We start from the raw sequence: 24,200 nt of genomic DNA, 5'->3' as shown, positions 1-24,200 counted from the left end.
GTTCTTTATTTCTGTGATAGATCACTGAGTATGATAGACTCTAAATCCATCCAGGTTGTTGTGAAGTACATAATTTGGTCCTCCTTTATGACTGTTTAATATTCCATCATGTATATGTACTACATTTTTTTTATCAGTCCACTTTTGATGGGCAGCACAGTTGATTCCATGATTTTCTATTGTGAATAGTGCTGCAGTAAACATGCATGCACAAGTATCTTTTTTGTAGAATGATTTTAATTCCTCTAGGTATATTCCCAGAAGGGAGATTGCTAGGTCATATGGAAGGTCAATTTTTAGATCTTTTAGAAATCACCACACTGTTTTCCACAAAGGTTGAACTACTTTATACTCCTAACAACAGTGTTCCCTTTTCTCCATATCCTCTCCAGCATCTTTTTTTTTTGTGTGGGGGCATCCTGACTGGAGTTAGGTGGTATCTCAGTGTGGTTTTGATTTGCATTTCTTTGATGATTATTGAGGCTGAGCATTTTTTCATGTATCTGTTGACTCTACATATGTCTTCTTTTGAGAAGCTTCTATTCATGTCTTTTGCCCACCTTTTTATAGGGCTGTTTGGTTTTTTTCCCCCCCTTTGACACATTTGAGTTCCTTATAGATCCTAGATGTGTTAGGGCTTTGTCAGATAAACAGTTGGCAAATATTTTTTCCCATTCTGTGGGCTGTCTCTCCACTTTCCTTATGGTGCATATTAAATCCAATGTTTCTTTAATAGTTTTCTGTCTAGATGATCTACCAAATGCAGAAAGCGATGTGTTGAAGTCTCCAACTCTTATTTTATTGTGGTCTATCCCTTTAGATCTAATAATATTTGCTTTATATACATGGGTGCTTCAGTATTGGATGCATATATATTTGCATACATATTTACAGTTGTTATATTCTCTTGCTGAACTGATCCCTTTATTATTATGTAATGTCCTTCTTAGTCTCTATAAAGTTTTAACTTAAGGTCTGTTTTGTCTGATAGAGGCATGGACTACTTGTACTCACTTTTGGTTCCCATTTGTATGGACCATCTTTTTCCAACCCTTCATTTCGTGTCTCTTTACAGGTGAAGTGAGTTTCTTGTAGGCAGCATATAGTTGAGTCATCTCTTTTATCCATTCAACCAGTCTGTATGTTTTAAATGGAGAATTTAATCCATTTACACTCAGGATTATTATTGATAGGTAAGGACTTAGTTCCTGTCATTTTATTGATTTTGTGTGTGTATCTTTTGTTCCTTGTTTCCTCTTTCATTGTTTATTTTGTGGGGAGGTGGTTTCCTGTAGTAATAAAGTTTGATTTTTTTTCCTCCTTTGGGTACCAACTCTACCAGTGAGTTTTAGTTTCACGTGTTTTCACAATGGTTGTCATTGTCTTTTCCCTTCTTGTAAGGCCAGTCTAGTGGTGATGAATTCCCTTAGTTTTTGCTCTCTGTGAATGATTTTATTTCACCTTCACTTCTGAAGAATAGCTTTACTGACTATAATATCGTTGGCTGATAGTGTTTTCTTTCAGTACTTTGAATATATCATCTCAGTCTCTCCTGGATTATAAGGTTTCAGCTAAAATGTCTGTAGTCTAATGGGGATTCCTTTATATGTGACTTGACACTTTTCTCTTGCTGCTTTTAAAATTCTTTCTTTGCCTTTGACTTTTGACAAATTGAGCATAATGTGCCTTGGAGCTGACCTGTTTTGGTTGCATTTATTTGGGGTTCCTTGAGGTTCCTGAACCTGAATGTCCATCTCTCTCTCAAGACTTGGAAATTTTTCTGCTATCGTTTCATTAAGTATATTGTCCTTACCTTTTCCCTTCTCTTCTCCTTTTTGAACACCCATAATATGAATATTTGCTCACTTAATGGTGTCCCATAGACACTGTAGACTTTCTTTTTCTTTTTCTTTCTTTCTTTCTTTCTTTCTTTCTTTCCTTTTTCTTTCCTTCTTTTTGTGTTATTTCAAAATACTTGTTTTTGAGTTCAGAAATTCTTTCTTCTGCATAGTATAGTCTGTTATTGAAGCTCTTGATGATTGTATTTTTTATTTTATTCATTAAATTCTTTAGCTCTAGGACTTCTGATTAGTTCTTTTTTAATGATATCTATCTCTTTACTCAATTTCTCGTTCAAATTATGAATAGTTTTCCTGATGTTAAACTGTTTATCTGTATTCTCTTGTATCTCATTGAGTTTTCTTAAGATTATTTTAAATGCTTGCTCTAGCATTACATATATTTTTCTTATGGTTAAGATCTATTACTGGAAAGTTCCTATTTTCATTTGGAAGTAACATGTTTCCTTTCTTTTTCATGGTTGATGTGTCTCTTCTTTGATTTCTGCACACCTAATGGAAAAGTTGTCTCTTCCAACATTATGGAGTGTGTTTCCATATAAATAGGAAAAAACATTTATACGACTAGGTCTTTGGATATTGGTTCAATGGGGTGTGTTGTCCTTGGTTCTAGGTGGATGCAGCAGTGTAGTTTTCATGTAATTTTTTTCGGCTGCAGTCCACTCTAGTGGTATTTGTGAGTTTCTCAGTAGCCTAGGATGAGAGAGTTTATGGCAATGGTGGTACAACTTTGTCAAAGGTGGGCTTGCTGGGCTGTTTCTCAGGTTAGGGAACACCTGTATGCACACAGTGGGTTGGCCAACTTAGGGTCTGGTTCACTGGTATGGGAGGCACAAGGCTGTTACCTGGCCAGAAACACAGGCACACAGGACTTGCTTCTGTGGGGTGTATCACACAGGACTCCTTTATAGGCCTGGGATGCAGACAAAGGCCTATCTGGCTGACCTGGGGCATACTGTTTCTCAGGCCCACAAGATTGCTTTTCAGGCCCAGACACAATTGCATGGCTGTTTGGCTGGGCCTAGTGGCATGCTTGCTAGGGGCAGCCCACAGAGCTGTTTGTCAGGTCTGAGACACGGTCGCACAGCTTATCAGCCAGCCTGTGTGCCTGTCTGCTAGGGGTCATCCGCAGGTCTATTTCTCAGGATTGAGACATGGGTACAGGGCTGCTCAACTTGCCTGGAAATATTTCTGCTAGGGGTAGCACACAAGGCTTTCATAGGCCCAGGCCTCAGGCACAATGCAACTTGGTTGGCCTGAGTGAATGCTCACCGGAGGTAGCCCATGGGGCTGCTTCTTAGGCCTGGATGCAGGCACAAGGATGCTCAGCTGGTCTGGGGATGTTTCTGCTGGGTGGGGGTCCACAAGGTTGTTTCTCAGGTCTCAGGCATGGGTACACAGCTGTTCCACTGACCTGGAGGCATTTCTGCCAGGAGCAGTTCCCAGAGCTGTTTCTCAGCATCTGATAACAGGCACAGGGTAAGTCAGGGACTTGTTTGCAGTGGGAGGGTACCTCAGGGCTATTCCTCGGATCCTGGGCACAGGCATATGGTCATTCTACCCTGGGAAGTATGTCAGTTGCTAAGAGACTTGAGGGACTTTCTTGCTCAGGGGAAGGCATGCAGCAGTTTGACCAGCTCAAAAGTGGGTTTGCCCTGGGTAGGACAACTAGACTGTTCCTCTAGCTGGAAGTGAGGATGGTGGGAGTTTGTTTCCCTGCTGTGCAGGCTCCACATTGCTAGGATTGTATTCAGCCACTAGTGTGAGCTTGGTGAAACGAAGATGGAATCCCAGTGCTAGAGAGGTACAATAGCTCCTGGCTCTGAGAGGAGGGCATGCGTCAGAGGTGACTCTGTTCTCAAGATGGCACAATGCTGCAGCAGTTTGGCTCCCAAGGGGTCTCAGGGAGGTAGAGAGTGCACACCTTGTGTTCCTGATCCAGGTAATGCAGCTACAAATTCCTGGCAGTTCTCCAATCTGGGAAACTGGGAGTCTCCCGTTATAGGTACTGTAGGTGTTTGCAGTGGTGATGGAGCTGGTGGGGATCTTCTACTTAGCTTCTTCCACAACAGGAAGGCCCTCCTGAATCCAATCATATCTAATCTAAGTGGGAAAGATGGGGCTGCAGAGGCTGAGTGCCTCCACTCAGCGGGGGAGTAAAGCGGACTTGCAGTCACTCCAGGTGTGTCACCATTCCCCCGCTTTATTCCCACACTCTCCCTTCATCACTCCGGTCAAATCTTAGTTGTTTTCATTGCCTTGGTCTTTTCTTGTGTCAGGGAATGATTACCAGACATCTCTAGCCAGTCATCTTACTGACATCGCTCCTCTCTTTTTTTATGAGGGAACTAAACAATGTCATACAAGAAGAGGGACTGTTTGCTTCCTTTTACCAAATGTAATGAGGTCAGTTTTGCTCCCCTGGCTAATATTTTTAAAAGTCTTTAGCAACAATACCCAAAGTAAGATACACGTATTAGACCCCAAGCTGGTTTTTTAATGTTCCTATTAACAAAGTCGTTTACTTGCTATATTACATTTAACATCATGTATATTAAAATAAATAATATGTTTGTGGTTTATTATATATTTTGACAGCCTGTTTTAGCTAACCAGCACTCTTCTTTTCCTTAATTCTAGTGGGAGATTGGGGGTAAGTGAACTATAAATGCCAGACCAATTTTGATCTGTTTGCTTGGTCATCAAACTATAACTTGCAGACTTTCAAAATCCAGCCAACAGGCTGCTTTTGTAAATAAAGCATTATTAGAACACAGCTTTATCTTTTTTATAGTTGTGTTATATTAAGTACCTTAAATAAATTGACTCTCCTTTTTAATAATGGCTTTATTTAGATACAATTCATACTGTATAATTCACCTATTAAAAATGAGTGATTTTTACTAAATTCAGAATTGTGTAACCATACCACAATCAATTTAGAACATTTAAATCACCAAATATCTCACCTATGAGCAATTATTCCTCTTTCCCCCATTCAGCCCTAATCAACCAGTAATCTCTTTATCTGCTTTTATAGAATTGCCTATTCTGAATGTTTTATATAAAAGGGACCGTACAATATGAGATCCTTTATGACTAGCTTCTTTCACTTAGCATAATGTTTTCAGGATTTAGCTATGTGGTAACATGTATCAGTATTCATTCCTGAATAATATTCCATTGTATGGATATAGTGCGTCACGTGTTTATCCATTCATCAGATGATGGGCATTTGTTTTGTTTCTACTTTTTGACTGTTATGGATGATACTGCAGTAGACATTTGTATACAAATTTTTATGTGGGCATATTTTTTTCCCTTAGATCTTATATCTAGAGTAGAATTTCTGAGCTATGTAGTAACTTGGTGCTTAACTTTTTAAGGAAGTCTTAGACTGTTTTCTAAAAAAAGCTGTACCATTTTACATTCCCACCAGCAGATTATGAAGGTTCTGATTTCTCCACATGCTTGGCAACACATATGATCTTCCTTTTTTATTATAACCATCTTAGTGGGTATGAAGTGGTATCATAATTTGTGGTTTTGATTTGTATTTCCCTGAAGTTTAATGATGTTGAGCATCTCTTCATGTGTTTATTGGCCATGTGTGTATCTTCACTGGAGAAAAGTCTGTTCAGATCATTTGCCCAAATTTAAATTGTGTTATTTATCTTTTTATTATTGAGTTCTAAGTGTTCTTTATCTCTTCTTGATATGTTTCTTATTTTCTCCCATCCTGTGGGTTGTATTTTCACTTGTGCAAATGTTTTTTGAGTCGTGATAAAATATAATTTGTTTTTTTCTTTTGATTTGTTGTTTGCGCTTTTGTATCATAATTTTAAAGTCACAAAGATTTACACCTATGTTTTCTTCTGAGAGTTTTATATTTTTTCCTCTTACCTGTCAGTTTCAGATCTATTTTGAGTTAAACTCTGTATATGAATTGAATTAATTTTTGTATATGATTTGAGGCCTCATCTTTTGCACATCGATATCCAGTTTTGGCCCTTGTTTTAAATGTTTTTTGAGGTTTGTTTTTTTTTTTCATTTTAGGCCCCTGCACAGTGTCCAGGACAATGGCAGTGGGGTGTTCAGTATCAGGTGAATATTAACTTTCAATATCTAATTTAAAATACTTCTTTCATTGTCTTGTGAAGGCTACATGAATACTAGTCAGGAGAACTCAATTTGACACCTTCCTCTTCTATATGTTAGCTTTGACCCCTTTGACAATTTATTTAATCACAAAATTCTCCATTTTTTTATTTGTGAAATGGATTTAATAATACTATACCTTTGTACATTTCCTTACATGGTTTTTGTGAAGTGCAAATGAGATTGTGTAAGTGAAAGCATTTTATAAGTGAGTACTGTTTAAATGAAAAATCACATTTTTTTATACTATTAGTATTATTTGAAAATTTAGCATTTTTCTAGCTACACTTCATTCAGATTTTGCTTTGGTATGGCTTATGCTCCTAAATAAGTATTCCATTTTCCAACTTTTGCTAACAAATAATATACCACCAAAAAGATTGTTTGCTGACATTTTCCTACTTCTGTGGGAAATCACAAAGCTGAGAGTATTTATGCCTATTTAAATTCTATAGGTCATATTAGTACAACTTTTAATGGTGATATTAATATATCCATATTATCTGAATTTATGTATGAGGTTCTGAGTCATTAAGAACTTTTAGTACTTAGCAGTGATAAGGTTCTTTAGTGACATCTATACAATTGGAATTGTATTCCTAGTTTGTTGCAAAGGTACTTCTGTGCCATCCCTGAAAAAGAATTTTAGGAAAATATGAAAAAAATACTTCTCTCATCTGTTGGGTAAGTCATTTGGTTTAGTAGAAATAACTAATAATATTTTAATTAGTATTGTGGTTTTATGTTTTAGTCTTCTTGCTCTTCTGCTCCATTCTTATATCTGCAACCTTCTGAGGTTATTTATCAACCAGTGGAAATTACACAAGATGGTGGATGTGTTCCTCCTCCCCTGTCTCTGATGGAAGCCTCAGTTCCAGAGGTATGTATTAGCTTAAAGTAATTGATCTATAAACTACCTCATCTTAACATTTATTTCTTTTTCTCTTTTTGAAATTTGGTCAAACCCCTCACTTAAACTGCTTCATCTTATGTTTTCTTTTATTTATTCCCTTCCCATTTTTTACATGTAAGAATGCTTCCTCTTAGACTTAGACTAGTTTTCTCGTATCAGCTGTTCACTCCACTAGACCAATCTTTGACATGATCTCTTTGAAACAGTAAAATACCAAATGCTTTGCCTTTACATTTTGCCTCTCTTGCTAACATTCTGTCAGTCAAAAGCATATAATTAAAGCCAAAGAAGAAAAAAAATCTAAAAATAAAACTCTTTCTTCAAAAATGTAAATTAAACTTGTAACTACAAATTGTAAATATCATCTTCAGTGTATTTAAATTATGTTCCTGATCCATTACTAATAGCCTCATCATCTATGTGCCAGGAACTCTGTGTGGTATGTTTTAAGTGGGTGTTGTAAAAGATTAGGAAATTAGCACTTACCTCCCAATTTGAGTACAGTGGTTTTATTATTTTTATATTGTTAAGGTTAAAACATCATAATTTTGCATTGAAGCTATAATTTTCACAGTTAGATCTTAATGTTTGCTGTCAGTACTTTTACTAGGATTTCTCCATTCTTTGTTTCACCCCAATTTATTTTTTTGTTGTTGTTGCTTTTTTCTTTTTTGTCCCGGATTTACTGAAGTGTAATTGACAAAAATAGTATATATTTAGTGTACAACATGATGTTTTGATATATGTATACATTGTGAAATGATTATCCCAATTAAGCCAATCCATCATTTCACATTGTTATCCTTTTTGTGTTTACAGTGAGAAGATTTAGGGTACACTCTCTTAGCAATTTTTAGGTATATAATACATTATTATTCACTGTAGTCATTATGCTATACAGCAGATCTCTGGAGCATGTTCATCCTTTCTAACTGAAACTTTGTATCCTTTGACCAATACATCTCCCCATCCCATACCCCAGCTCCTAGCAATCACCATTCTACTCTCTGCTTCTATGAGTTCAGCGTTCTCAGATTCCACATATAAGTGATATCATGCACAATTTGTCTTTCTATGCCTGGCTTATTTCACTTAGCATAATGTCCTTCAGATTCATTCATGTTATCACCAATAACAGGATTTCATTCTTTGTTAAGACCCAACAGTATTCCATTGTGTATATAGATTCCACATTTTTTTATAGATTCCACATTTTTTTATTCATTCATCCATTGATGGACATTAAAGTTGATTCCGTATCTTGGCTATTGTGAATAATGCTACAGTCAACATGAAAGTGCAGATGTCTCTATAACATACTGATTTAAATTCCTTTGGATATATACCCAATAATGGGATTGCTGGACTGTATGGTAGTTATTTTTTAACATTTCGAGAAATCTCCAAACTGTTTTCCAAAATGTCTGTACTAAGTTACATTCCCACCACGGTTTACAAGAGTTCCCTTTTTTTCCATATTCTTGTCCAAGATCAATTTAGTTGTTAGTAAAGTCCCTTTTTATCACACATTTTCTGTATTGGACTAGAGTATGACTACTTCTTTTTCCACCCTCACCCTGCTTTACCTCTAGCAGTGTTCCTCAGGTAAAAGGCTAGATAGTAGACAACAGAAATTGAGTAAACATGATTTCTTCTTCAATTCTACCTCTTCTATTATTAAGCAGTATAAAATTGGATCTCTGTGGAGATATTACCTGCTTCTACCTTTGTCTGGCTGTATATACTCATATACCCAAAACTCTAAAGAATCTCTGAATAGGTCTTCTAGTACTTTGACCTCTAGGGAAACTTTATCCTTCCTGTTTTCTGAGGCCTTAGAATCCTCCCTCAAATTGGTCCAAATTTCATAGCACTTGGTAGATAGTCTATATTGTGTGTGGTTTGGGAATCATTCACATTTTTTTATTTAATGATGGCATTTTTTAAATCTTTTTTTCTTCTTCTTCTTGTTTTCTGGTTTGCAAGGAACAGATAGTAATGGAAAAAAGTGATTTTCCATTAGATTTTTTTTTTACCAGAATCACTTTTGTCATTATACCAAATTCTTAATTCCTGATATCAGATACTTATCAGAATGATATAGTCACTGTTTAACAAATATGGTGAGGTTTTTCTGAAAATATTACTCATTATTATCTTATACTTTGTATGGTATTTCCATACAAAATGATATTTGTATGCTTTTACTTTAAAAGTTTCTAGTATAAAGTATAATCTGACTAATATATAACTTAATTAATAGAGTGGGATAGTTTATAGTTAAAAACTGCAGGACTTTTCTTGCGGTATAGTCATTTCCTTTTTTTTAAATGTTAGAATCTTCACTCACTTATTTCCGTGGTTATTTTACACCTTTGCCAAGCCCTCAGTACTACCAGTTCCCCAAGTAAGTTGAAACCAATTTGTGGAAACCAGCTTGGTTTCCAGCCCCCAACATGCAAACTTACCTGAATCCTAACTCATCTTTAGCTTCTTATATGTATTTAAGTGACATTCAGTCTTGTCCAAGGTTATTTCTACCCCTAGTGGTCTGGATACTATTAGTTCCCTCCTTCTCAGGCAGTTCATTCCATCTGTTATTCTTTTTTCCTCTTATATTTTAATCTTCTTTCCATTGGGTCACAGCTTCACCACTTACTAACTGTGTTACTTTGAGAATTGCTTAACTCTTCATAGTCTTGTTTTCATAATCCTTATTTGTAAAATGAGGACATCCAGGAAATCTATTTTGCAGGATTGATATAGTGACTAACACTTATAAGAGACAGTTGTTATAAGAAAATGACTGATGGTACTGGGAAACTATGGGGGGGGAGGGGGATGGGATTAACAGTAGCAAATATCTGTCGGGGGATGGGAAAACACTTCTTATCTACAGGGTGCCTGAATGAAACGTCATTGTACACCTAACCCTTAACTGTACCCCACAAAACTATAATAAAAAATACTGATTAATGAAAAAATAAATAAATAAACTTTATACCACTCAGATTTCAAAAAAAAAAAAAAAGAGGCAGTTGTTATATTGTGACACACACACCCCCATCAATGCCTAATTTTCTTCTGCCTTTCAAAGGCAAGTTTCTTGAAAAAGTTGTCCACATTCAGCATTTCTGCTTCACTACCCATTCACCCCTGCTAGAGTCGGCTTTATTACCTTTCTGCTGAAGCTGACTTTGATAAAAGTCCTCAACGACTTCCTAATTGCCACATACTTCCTTTCCTTTTTAATCTTATCTCACTTCTCAGAGACATTGTACATATTCTTTAAAACTCTTCCTACCCTCAGTTTTCATGACACTACTCTCTTCTGGCAATCCTTTCACCTTTTTTTATTTTTCTTAAGCTAATTTCATATTGGGTTCTCCATGCTTTCACCATGTATACTCACTCTGATGTTGTCATCCATATCCGTACCTCTAGCCCCCATCTCACTCCTGAGTTTCAGACTGCACTCTTTAGACTGCCCTAGCCATGTGTAGTGACTAAGCATGTGGCAAGATCAAATTGAGATGTTGTAAGTGTAAGATATATACTAGGTTTTGAAGATACAGTATGAAAAAAAGAATGTAAAACATCTCAATGATTTTTATATTGATTTACTTTTAATCTGATAATATTTTTAATATATTGGTTTAAATAAAATATGTTACTAAAAATTAATTTTACCTGTTTATTTTTACTTTTCTAATATGACTACTGGAAAATTTTAAATAACATATGTAACTCATATTATATTTCTATTTGGCCATGTCACTCTAGAGCCATGTATCTATCAACAGTACCTCGACTAGAATTCCTACAAATACCACAAACTTTGTATGTCACAAACCTAGCTCCTTCTCTTCAGCCCTATCATATACAATTATATAAACATTAAACTTTCCTTGTATTCCTTTTTTTTTTTTTTTTTTGAGTCAGAGTCTCACTCTGTGCCCAGGCTGGAGTGCAGTGGCATGCTCATGGCCACCGCACCTCAACCTGCTGTGCTCAGGTGATCCTTCCATCTTAGCCTTCCAAGTAGCTGGGACCACAGGCACATGCCACCACGCCCAGCTGATTTTTTGATTTATTGTACAGATGAGGTCTTGCCAAGTTGCCCAGGCTGGTCTCGAACCCATGGATTCAGGCAGTCCTCTCACCTCAGCCTCCCTTCCCCTGCCTGTTGCTCTACTGCCTCATCTTTCAGCTGCCCCTTTGTATATAATCTTCCTTTGAGCCATACCAAGCAACCTCAGCAGATCTCTCCCATAAAGTGTGTTCTTATCTGCATCTATGCCTTTGCTTATGCTGCTCCCTCATTCTTTCCCTAATTCTTCAAACTCAAGCTCTATAGGAAATCTTCCCTGACCACCTTCCTCAGCTCTCTTAGGCCAAATCAAGTAGTTCTCCCATACATCCCTATACATGTTTCTGAAGCTTATGGTAATTTTGCTGTCTATTTCTCTGATCAGACTATAAGTTAATTAAACATAGGGAATATGGGGGTTTTTTTATGTTTCTCCATTGTGTAGCAAAATGTTCAGTATATTGTAAAGAATAAATATTCTAAGTTAATAAATGAAAGGTAATCTCTCTCTCTCTCTCTCTCTCTCTCTCTCTCTCTCTCTCCCTCCCCCCTTTCCTCTCCCTCTCCCTCTCTCCCACGGTAATAGCCTTATTCTGATCATGGAGTTCAAGCAACATATCACCAGGTTTATGCTCCAAGTGCCATTGCTATGCCTGCACCTGTGATGCAGCCTGAACCAATTAAAGTAAGAAGTTTGTTTTGATTTTTTCTGTTTTTCTTCAGTTATATTTCAAATTTTCCAAATTTCTCTTTTAGAAAGGAATAACTCTGTGTATTTATATCACATTTGTAATCAGAAGTTCAGAATTAGTGAATGCTTTCATGTGAAGGAAATAGAATTCCAAATTCACCATTATGGTCACATTTTTTATATATACCTTAAGATTTACCATTTAAACCATTTTAAGTGTATAATTCAGTGACACTGATTACATTAATGTAACAAGAATTACTGTAACAAGAAACAAGAATTATGTCTATGCAATGATTATCACTATTTCTAAACATTTTCATCACCCCATTAAGTAATAACACCTCCTTCATGTTTCCCTCCTCCCCCTAGTCCCTGGTAGCCTCTAATCTACTTTTTTGTCTCTATGAATTTTTCTATTCTAGATATTTAATATACAGTTCTTCGATTTTGATTATCTGTGTCGATGGCATGTGACATTTATGGAAAGATGAAAACAGTTAGCGATCTCCTCCTCCAATTTGGGAATTGTGTTCATGCTTCCTTAATCAGATTCAGTCCAAAGAATGATAACCTAGTTTGATCCATGTATATATCCAATATATTTTGACTGTCTACTATGTAGCAGGGAATTCTTCCTATTCCCTCATGACCAAGTTTCTTAATGATACCCTTGCATTGCATCATCACTTTAGGAGAATGACCCTTATCTCCAGTGAAGAATCCACAGACGGATCAACTGTTGATAGTAATATGAATCTTGTGTCAGTGTACTTTGAGGAATGTAGGTATACTCTTTACATTAAAATGACTGAGAGTAGCTATTTCACAGTCATATTTATGCTTCTGACACATTCTATGTGTTGAACTCAATACCAAGATAATCTACTTTAAGGAGCCTCCCCACTGTCTCATATCCCCTCACCCCATCCTTACTCACTGCCATTACCATTCACTGCATCCCATCATTGCCTGTATCATTATACTACAAACATGAAATAAAACCATTATTTTGATGTCAAAATCTAGAGTATAAAACATTATTTACAGAAGCTTCACTTTTAGTGTTGTTAGAAAATCTTCTAAAACAGGCTTCTTCTGATTATAACATTTACTCCAAATATACGTCTGTGGAACTAACTGATATTGCTATGCCATATTACATAAGTGCTAGTTATTTTTCAGTTACTAAGATAGATAGATAGATAGATAGATAGATAGATAGATAGATAGATAGATAGATCACAGATTATGGAAATCGTACTGCTTGAATAATTCAAATAGAGGACAGAGTGGTGAGTGGTACTAGAATAGGAAGAATTCCCAAAGAATGCTAATGTTAAACATTTTAAAGGTTTAATTTAGTTTAATAGTATGCACTTATCTAAATTTTCGTAGATCTGTGTATGTTACAGCAGAAATTACACAAGAGAAAGTGATATCTTACTCTTTAAGTTAGCCACATAAAAAGTACCAATTCCCTTTTTGTTAGAGATAACAAAATTAATAACTTCCTAGATCAAAACTGGAATACAGGTCAATTATATATGATTTTGTATTTCTTATTTCTGTTTTTTTAAGGTTAAGTGTTCTATAAATTTTATACTCGATATTTTGTGATTTGGTGCACTCAATAGAAAATGTTACCCCACTCAGAAACTGCAAAACCACTTATATAGTTTTCCAGAATTGTACAACCTTGTAGAAGTGCTTTAATATGCAAGTATTACTGTGTAGCAAATTGTCTATAGTGCATTTGTATTATAACATGGAAATCTTGATATGTAAATATTGCTATACATTAGGAAATGATCTTTTTCTAAGACATTTTACCAGTTTTTAAATATTAATAAATGACATTTGAAATATTAGCCTTTTTTACTTCCAATGCAAATTTTCTCTGGTACTAAAAACCTTGTTGACTTTTAAAACAGAAAAGTAGAAATAGTCTTTGGAAGAATTTGAGCCTGTTGTTTTTATAAGTCATTTAAAAAACTCTAATGATTAAAATATTATGAATGTTAATTGGGTCTATCCCAGAGTAGTAATTTCAGGTGTCAAAACTATCTTGAAGCAACAGATCTAATCCTTAAAATAGAGACCTTAAGCAGAGCTCAGAGCACAAGTCTAACTACTATAAACTACTGTATATCAGAAACCACTCATAGACTGTAAGCCACAGACTACTCTGTCAAATCAAATACAAAAACATGTAAAGACAAAGAGGTCAATATAGAGACTACTAGATTAATATGCTGTCAGTTAAGGCTATCATTCCCTAATTCAGCAGTAACATCTTATACAGAATTAAGTTTAAAGTGAAAAAAAGCAAAACCACATAATGTCAAAATTATCCCACAGAACTAGACTAGGAAGAACAAAAGGAAAATCTTTATGTTTGGAATATATGAACTATGAAGCTTTTAAGATAAGTATCAAATCTCAAGGTTCATATGAAGGGTATTGAGTGAAGAGTTACAAAATGTTTCTGTTTCCTTTACAGTATTTTTTCATTTTTGCATTAATGTAAATGTCTAATAAAATTGTTCTTATAACGATTGAGATACTGGAAACTGAAGAAATTATAATTTGAGTTCACTTTGAAGTTAAACGTGTATTTTAATTAACTCCCGTGTGTACTACTAGCTATCCATGAAAATATATGAATGTTTAACTACTTGCCAAGCTATGAGGAATTTATTCTAATTGAAGCACTGATTGAATTTGACTGAAAAACACAACTAGTGGCCTATATGCACCTTTCCCTTTGGAAAGAATGTATGATTCCGAAGTAAATTGGAAAGGGATCTCAACTACCATCACTGTCTACTACTTTCTTTCTCTCTGTCACCTAGACTGGAGGGAATTGGCACACTCACAGCCACCACAGCCTCAACCTGGTGGGCTCAAGCGATGATCCTTCTGCCTCAGCCTTCCAAGTAGCTGGTACCACAGGCGTGCGCCACCACACCTGGCTAATTCTTTTGATTTATTATAGGGACGAGGTCTCGCCAAGTTGCCTGGACTGGTCTTGAACTGGTAGGCTCAGGCAATCCTCTTGCCTCAACCTCCCAAAGTGCTGGATTACAGGCATGAGCCACCACACCTGGCATTGTCTACGTCTAAATGCTACTTTTTAAAAAAAGATTTCATTGTCTTCCTATTTCCTAATTTCAGTATCATTAATGCTTCCTATAAATCAGTTTAGAGACTAAAATTCCCTTGTATTCAGCAAGACTTAAGGAGGACAAGTGCAAAGCATCAGACAGCATTAGCAACAAAAGCTTCCACAGTTAGGCATTAGAAATTGTATAGGTGTGTCAAGCCTCCTTCTTGATGTAAATCTAAGAGAGGAAATGAGGACAATAAGGAGAATGGAGGGCTCATGAAACCAACCTGTTAGAATTGTCATGGGTAGATTTCCACTCAGTATAGACTATATGGATTCTGTGAAAAAAATGTTTGCATATGGCACTACACTGAAGGTAAGGATGAATAATATAAATACATATACACATATAAGATATATGTATAAGAGGAAATTAAATAAAAACTTTTAAATATGTTCCATGATCTTAGTAAAAATATCTTTAAAAAGTAACTGCAAACTGGAAAAAACAGTAAAAATGAAATTAGAAGTTGATACATACATATGAAATATATATACAAATGATAGTATAAGAAAATACTGCACATAACTATGGATATCCTGAAAATAATTAAATTTGTCTTTGCCTATATGGCTAGTAGTTATAGTAGAAAATCAAAATACTTGATAAAGAATTGTTTTTAATTCTCCAATATGGAAAAGAAGATAATATGAAAGATGAAATTATGAAAGATAAAATGCTAGAATAGAAAGGGCAGAGAGATAAGTCCAACAAAAAATAGTAATTCTCAAAAAAAGAATATTGAATAAATGGAACAGAAAGAATGTGCAGAAATTTTCATAGTAAGACAAAAACACCCTAACCTGAATTTAGAAGTCAAAAAAGGATTCACCATGCTTCAAACAAAATTAATAAGAGGCAATCTATACATAGATATCCTGGCAATTGTCTTCCCCCAGGCCCTGCCCCAATCAAACATCCTGGTTCTTTTAACTTTTTTTAAACATTTTATTTTAATAATAATTTTATTACAGAAATGTTGCAAAAGACAATACAGAGAGTTTCTGTATCCCTTCACCCAACTTCCCCTAATTTTAACAACTTACATAATCATAGAACCATTAACAAAACCAAGAAATTAACATTGGTATAGTACTATTATATAAACTACAGACTCTTTTCAGATGACCAGTTTTTCTACTAATGTTCTTTTTTCTGTTCTAGGATGTAATCTAAGATCCTGGCTGGGCTCGGTGGCTCAGCCTGTAATCCCGTGCTTTGGGAGGCCGAGGTGAATGAATTGCCTGAGCCTGAGGTTTCAAGACCCACCTGGGCAACTTGGCAAGACCTCATCTCTACAATAAATCAAAAATTAGCCGGGCGTGGTAGTGCACACCTGTAATTCCAGCTACTTGGAAGGCTGAGGCGGAAGGATCGCTAGAGCCCAGCAGGTCGAGGCTGCAGTGGCCGGGAGCGGCCACTACACTCCAGTCTGGGTGACAGAGTGAGACTCCAACTCAAAAAAAAAAAAAAGGTCCTGCATTACATTTATTTGTCATGTCTTCTTATTCTCCACCAATCTGTGACATTTACAGTCTTTCCTTGTCTTTCATGACCTTGATACTTTTTTAAAGTATCATTTTGTAGAATGCCCTTCAATTTGGGTTTGGCAGATATTTTCTCTTTATTAGATAGAAATTGTAAATTTGGAGCAAGAATGTAACAGAAGTGCTATGCCTTTTACCATGTTCATATCAGAGGAGATGAGATACTAATATGGTTAATTACTGGCAGTGTTAATTAACTTTGATAACAATAAGCATAAAAAGTAACTTGCCCACAGTGGCATAGTTGAATAAGTGGCAGATCCAGGATTTTAACCCAAGCACCCTCTCTGCCTCAGAAAAGAGGTTAGCTGGCCCTCTGAAGTCCCTACGGGGAAGATCACTGAAAAATCCACCCACACAAATAGAACTTCCCACTAGGACTTTAGTGCTCCCTCTTAACTACAGACATGCAGTCACACTGGAAGAAAGTCCCTAGAGTGAGAGAACAAACAGAAATTCAGATCAAATATATAATTCAGGGAGCAGAAGAAAATATCAAAGAAACTATAATTAACATCATTTCAAAAATAAGTAAAAACTAATGAGAAGTGGTCCCTGCATAGACAACCTGACACTTTTTTCTCAAATATCTCAATCCTTTTCATTCTTTTACCTTTATATTTTGAAATGATTTTAGATTTACAAAAATAATAAAGAGTTTCTGTGTATTCTTCACCCTACTGTTTTTTGATTGAGGACACTGGCACAGGAAATGAACACTTTAGTACAATTCTCTCAACTAAACTATACATCTTATTTTAAACTTTCACTAGTTTTTCTACTCTTGTGATAACTAAAACAAATTACCTGTGAAAAGGATAGGCATTAAAGGCAAAAGCTTACAGAAAGAAGAACAAAAATGACTAAAGCAAATAATAATAGAGAAAAAATAAAATTTGAAGTTTAATCTAAGAAGTCAAATATTTCATTGTTATAGAAAGCGAAATAGAAAAAATAGTTTGGAGGAAATTATCAACAAATTAATATAAGAAAATCCTAGCAACTTAATTTAGCCTCTAAATTGAAAGGGCCTTAGCACAGTTACCTCAGAAGATGCATATTAAGGCAAATTATTGTGAAGTTTCAGAATGGCAGGAAAAAATTCTAAAATCTTCTAAAGAGAAAAAGAAAACAGATCAATTTCCCCTTTCTCTTCATCTTATCCATTTTATTCACATAAATTTTACAAAAACTTGTCTCAAATTATCATGTGACCTGGAAATAAGAATGTCTCAATGGACATCAAAGTGTCAAAGTGGACATACTTTGGAAGAATATCTAGTATAATTTTGTATTACCAAAGTGGTAATTTTCTGCTTACTTTTTCATTATGCAGATTTAAGATAGGATTCTATCTATTTGAATTAATTTTTCTACAAACAACTAAATTGTATAAAAGACACTGAAAATTTTCATACTTTTTTTTTGCCCATTCTTTCTTCAGTACTCTAGTCTAAAGAAACTACCATTCACGAAACAGTGTGATTTAAGAGTACTGTGGTTTTTGTTTATGTTTTTTATTTTTATTTTTTAGACACAATATTGTGCTTTGTCACCCAGGCTGGGGTGCAGTTGCGTGATCATAGCACACTGCAGCCTGTACTTCTCAGGCTCAGATGACCCTCCTGCCTCAGCCTCTGGGGTAGCTAGGACTAAAGGTGTATGCCACCACTCCCAGCTAATTTTTTTTTTGAGTTGGAGTCTCACTTGGTCGCTCAGACTGGAGTGCAGTGGCCACTCTCAGCCACCGCAGCCTCGTCTGCCGGGCTCCGGCGATCCTTCCGCCAGCTAATTTTTTTATTTTCTGTAGAGATGTGGTCTTATTCTGTTGCCCTTGCTCTGAGGCTGGTTTCAAACTCCTTGCCTCAAGCAATCATCCAGCCTCAGCCTCCTAAAGTGCTGGGATTTTAGGCATGAGCCACTACACCCAGCCCCTCAGTGATTTTCTTAATAGCATCTGGGCACTCATCTCCTGCCTCTTGATTAGCAGAAGGTGCTTCTCTTGTTATCTTATTTTTTAAACCAAATCTCTTTCTAAAATTATTAAACCATCCTTTACTGTCATCAAATTCACCAGCTTTAGACTCTTCTTCGTTTTGCTTTAAGTTGTCATATAACGACTTTGCTTTTTCTCAAATCATATTGGAGACTATAGGTATGCCTTTTTTATAGCAATCCTGCACCCACATAAAAGCTGCATTTTCAATACAGGATAAAAAAGGTACTTCACAAAAAAGCATAAGCTCTTTGGACTTGCTGGCATAGCCACAGTGGTGGCTTCACAAATATCCTTTTCTTTTCCTTTTTTTTTTTTTTATACAATGGTCCTTACACTGGATTCATTTATCTTGAAATGGTGGACAGTTGCAGCCGCAGACCTCAATCTGCAGTATATATCAAACAATTCAACTTTTTCTTCTTCTTCTTCATGGTTATTCTGTGCTTCTGTGGGATCACTTCAAGCATCGCTATCGGCATTTCATATGGGTCCCACTGTGTTTTTCAAGGCTTACAGTATTGCACTAAACACCAAAAATCATGTGAAAACCGAGAGAGGTTACTTTTTACTTTGATACACAATTAACTGCTCACTCAGAAATGATTATCATCACATGGCATCTTAAGCAGATACTCGCAATATTTGAGCTCTTTGCAATAGCAATAAAAAGTGACTGTAAAATTATTATAGTAGCACAGTATGAACTACAGTTAATTTTATGCAGTTTTTATGTAATATTGCATTATTACATTTGTTTACACTTCTCTCAACTGCAAATGACGCCATATACAGTCTTTAAGTGGTGTTTGTGTACTTATATTTTGATAAATTTTAATTTTTATAATTTGTGTAGTAAATTATAGGATAGATTCTGTATATATTTTATGCATTCATGGCATACCATTTTCTTAATTTTTTTATATTTCTAGGATACACAGTTCCATCTGTTTTTTCAAATTATTGCAAATACTCAAAAAAGTTCTGATTTATTTATTGAAAAAAAATTCATATATGAGTGGACCCATGCAGTTTAAACCCATGTTGTTCAGGGGTCAACAGTACTGATTTATCACCCCACTGCTAATTCCCTTTTCAAAGCTCTGTCATTGGCTAATAGGATTACTATATATTTCTTGAAGACTTCTCCATCTTCAGTTTTCATCATGCATAAAATCTGAATTTAGTTTTTTAAATCTGAAATTAGTTTTTTCTCTTGTATCACTCTCATCAACTCTTATCCACATCCTTACCATTAAATATTCTCTCTGGTTTTCCCATATTTATCAATCTAAATTATTCATATATGAACATAGTGAAGCTAGCACTGCTCCCTGTTCTCTCTAGCACATTAAGCTTTTAACCAAGTAATTTCACATACATAAAATAGTTTAAATTCACTTGTCTATTTCTCCTGAGAGAACCAGAACACACTGAGTTACAGCCAATAACCTATGGATAGTTGACTTAGCAATGAATAGCTGTATATTATCACAGTAGATTTTAGTCACTGAACAAACACTTACTGAGTATCTACTTTGTGCTTATCAGTATTCTAGACACTGAGAATAAAGCCGTGCACAGTATTAAGTGGTACTGGATAGTATTAAACAGGTCAAGGAAATCCAAGACAGCCTACAGACTTTGGTTTTAGCAAACCAAACGAGTTTGAATCTCTGGAGCCATGCTGTCTCCAGTATGGTACCCATTAGCCACGTGAGGCACTTTAACTTTACTCTTAAATTAAATGAAATTAAAAATGCAGTTCCTCAATGCACCTAGCCACACTTCAAGTACTAAATAGCCACATGTGACTAATGGCCACTTTATCTGACATTGTAGACATAAAACATTTCCATCAACATAGTTCTATCAGACAGCACTGCTCCAGAGATAGTGGAACAGATAGAAAATTTAGAGCCTATCCAAACTTAAAAATCATAGGACAGCTTGGTTCCCTAAATTAGGAGCTGGCTTAGGCCCAAAGTGCCAAAAAAGTAGTACCAACTAGGGTTGTTTTGGGTTTTTTTAATCCAAACTAGGTTTTTTTTGGTGCGAGGTACGGGGTGGAGGGCCTGGTTTGTTTGTTGTTTGTTTTTTGTATCGAGGTCTCACTCTGTTACGCAGGCTGGAATGCAGTGGTACAATCACAGCTCACTGTAGCCTCTACCTCTTGGGTTCAGGCCTTCCGCCTCATCCTCTCAAGTAGCTGTGACTACAGGCATGCACCACCACACCTGGCTAATTTATTTTTTATTTTGTTATAGAGACGAAGTCTTGCTCTGTTGCCAGGCTGGTCTTAAACTCCTGGACTCAAGCAGTCCTCCTGCCTCGGCCTCCCAAAGTGCTGGGATTACAGGCATGAGCCACCACACCTGTTCCCAAACAAATTAAAAAAAAAAATTCCAGGATAATACAGGTATATGGAATTGCCCTGGATCATATAGCACAGGTACCTATATACCTGTCTTGCCTGTGGCTACTTAAAGCACACTTTTGGGGTTTTTTATAACTTCTAAATAGTCTCCTTCTAAACACTACTCCCCCTTTAAAGACAAGTTTTTAAGCCCCACCTAACAGAAGGAAGGAAATGTAATAACTTGCAATTTGTGCTGACCTATTCTTCATTTTATATACTAAACATTGATGCTGTTACATTAGGCTAGAGACTGTCTAATACAGATTGTAAGCTCTCAGAGCGCAGGGAGCAAGTCTTTACTGAGTTCTGAATCTCCCTAATTGCTAGCTTTTCACTTTATAATGCTCTAATTTAAGTAGTATCAAAGTTCAGCAAGTATTTAGTAAATATTGATTAATGGTCTACACTCATTCATGCTCTAATTTCTTTTTTCCATTCAGTCTTCCTGATCTATATTTTCTCTTTGCTTAACAGACAGTGTGGAGCATTCATTATTAAGACAATTGGGCAGCTCTAGTCCAGCTCAACTGATTTCTTATCCAATGATCCTTGTGTGGCCAAGATCCAGCTTCAACAAACCGGCTAGGAGCTGCCCATTGTGAAACTTAGGGTTAGTTAATACCTCACCATACTTATTTGTTTCATTATAAGCTGTCTAAATTTGATGAAATTTACTTTTTCAGCTGTTACTCCAAAATTATTTAGGTAGATGTGGCATGTTGGGTTTTTTAATGTGCTAATCTAACTGTACCGACCTTTTCTACAATATGTTTTACCCATTCCATTAATAATAACCACATTGGGAATAGTGAGGTGTCTTTCATTTTCTCTGCCTTGTGTTAATTTTTTCTTCTCAGACCATTAGATGTTATGTTTCATATTCTTTGATAATTATTTTAGTTTTTAGGATAAGAATCAATTCTAATTCCAATAGAGTTTTAATACTTTCATATCTTATAGAACATAGTATATTACTTAGCCTTAATGATTTAGTTCTGTTACTTTTTTGCTATTTTGTTACCTAATGTGCTTTTCTCTAATTTTTTATTTGTTACTGCTATTCACTTAATTTTGCTTCTGCCATATTTCAGAATTTGAATAGTATTTACATTTCTTTCTTATAACATTTTTCAAATATTAGAAATATCATCAACATGATTAATAGTCTTGTCTTTTCATGTGATTAATTTGATTATATTACATTTTTTCTCTAATGTTTGAGATAATACTGCAATCCTCCTAATGTAACATAATTTATTTAGTACCCAGTTTTATGAAATTTGGATATACCTAGGGAATTTTGATAAAAGAACGGTTCACCTTTAACAAAAGCCCATAACACTGGTTGACATTTCATCATATTATTGTTCTTTGAATGCTTTAATCTAAATCTTTTCTTTTATGCCACCAATATATCCACCAATATATGTGATTAATTTTTAAAAGAACAATTGTTTTGTAAAATGCAAAACTATTTCTTACACCAAAGGAAAATTTTAGATTCTGATTTTAAATCCAATTCTTATTATAAAATTGGAAAATAGATGAGGAGGAAGTTATTCATTGTTCAGAAGTTAAGGAACAAATCATAAGAGTTTTAATCTGTAAAATTTCTACATTAGTACAAGAAATATCCCTCTTTACATTCACTTGCAGTTCGTTCACTGACTTCCTAATTTTAGGAAAGAGGGTGGAAAGCCATAAAAATTGGCATTATCCTAATAAAATCTATATCTTTCCTCTCCTATACCCTCCCCAAAATGTATTCAATGCTCCGTAGCAGCAGCAGAAATAATAGGATATAGATCCCAAAGTTTTTTCCTGATGAGTCAAATAGGGTGTTTTCTTTTGAAACCGTAAGTATGTTTGCAAGTCAGATGGTTTCATGAGGACAGTAGGACCCTAGAACTATATAACAGCATACAAGGATCTCATGTACATTATTTTGTTTTAGAAATGTAAATAGACTAAGTCCCACAGTGAAATCTTAAAAGTTTTCGTTCTATGAGTAAAAAGTTATTAACCACTGATGTTAGAGATTTTCTTTCAGTAACACTATTCTTGAGAACCAAAAAGTTAATGTTTTGATTTTCAAAATGTTAAACAATATGCTAAACAAATCCTGGACTATTAATAAAAATTAATGATGTATTATCAGATAAGGAATTTTGATAATAATTAATACCTAAATGTGTTTCTTCCACAGAGTTATATAGATTATGTACATATTCACACATATATATTATACAAGGGAGGGTTGGAAAAAAAAACAACTTATGTTTTGGAGGGTGGGCCTCTTGTAGTACAGGCTTCCTCCTCTAGGTAAGTGTTCCAGAATCACTGCATCAGTGTACCAGTTAGCATTCTTGTGAGGCTACATTCGACTACAGTGAATTTTTTTTTTTTTGGAGATTTTTTCAACACATTTGCCGATTTCTTGGGTGATTTACAAGTGCACCTGCCCACACTGTGCTGAGTGTTCAGCTGTTTTTGACCAAAAATGACCCCCATGCCTCACCCTTCCTATTCACCCAATCTCACCCCAAGCCATTTTTGTTTGTTTGTTTTCCCAGAGGAAAAAAGTCCTCAGAGGGGAATATTTTGCCCTTGTGGAAGAGGTGAAACAATAAATGTCAGAAACACTAAAATGCATTAAAATTGACAAGTTCAGAAACCGTTTTGAGCAGTGGAAAAAGCATCTTGATAGGTGTATTGCATGAAATGGAGAGTACTTTGAAGATGACTGAAGTTTAAACATGTAAGACTAAATACACAATTTTTTATAAATAAATGCCAGGTTTTTTGGTGTCCCCCATATATATACATATACAGATCATATGCATACACATATATACACATTATTTATATAAAAACCTATAAAATTTACACATATATGCTTTTTTATAATTTAGCTTTATTTTGAGAAACTAATAAAAACATTGGAATTTATTGACAATTAATGTCTGGAGGATATCATCCAACCTTCTTCATTACCTAGCTTGATAGCCCAAACATGTTATTTATAAAAACAGATAACAATGACAAAAACTCTCCTTACACATAATAAGTGGTGCCCATATTTTTTCTATTTTCTAGTATATCTCCAATAGCTAATTTTGAAAAGTAAAGTTTTACTTATTTAGGACTCATTCTTAAAGGGCAGTCTGAAGAAATTATCAGAAATTCACTCTGTATTAGAGTAAAATGGATAATGCAGATATTAGTACAGGTATCAAAATCACAAGATAATAACTTAGCACCGTCTTTTCCCAAAATCTCTAATACAACCAGAGATAGAAAGTAATATATAAAAAGATAAAAGATCTTGGAAAATTAACTTTAACTTCCTCAGCTGAT

The 24,200-nt window shown here is 35.2% G+C and overlaps 1 protein-coding gene across 1 annotated transcript in view; it reads left to right on the top strand.

Annotated features, from left to right (window-relative positions):
* The window catches only part of BOLL (boule homolog, RNA binding protein), a 51,663-nt gene extending 30,010 nt beyond the window's left edge, over positions 1-21,653 (top strand). Inside the window, exons 8-11 of the mRNA XM_008070427.2 lie at positions 5,928-5,963; positions 6,769-6,897; positions 11,607-11,705; positions 21,318-21,653. Of these exons, the coding sequence (XP_008068618.1) occupies positions 5,928-5,963; positions 6,769-6,897; positions 11,607-11,705; positions 21,318-21,341 (288 nt within the window). The 3' untranslated portion in view covers positions 21,342-21,653. The remainder of the gene's footprint in view (positions 1-5,927; positions 5,964-6,768; positions 6,898-11,606; positions 11,706-21,317) is intronic.
* Positions 21,654-24,200: the final 2,547 nt, after the last annotated feature.

Source organism: Carlito syrichta, unplaced genomic scaffold, assembly GCF_000164805.1.
Source record: "Carlito syrichta isolate Samal-C Ts95f unplaced genomic scaffold, Tarsius_syrichta-2.0.1 Scaffold313398, whole genome shotgun sequence".
NCBI classification, from domain to species: Eukaryota; Metazoa; Chordata; class Mammalia; order Primates; family Tarsiidae; genus Carlito; species Carlito syrichta.
This window is presented reverse-complemented; position numbering and strand designations above follow the sequence as displayed.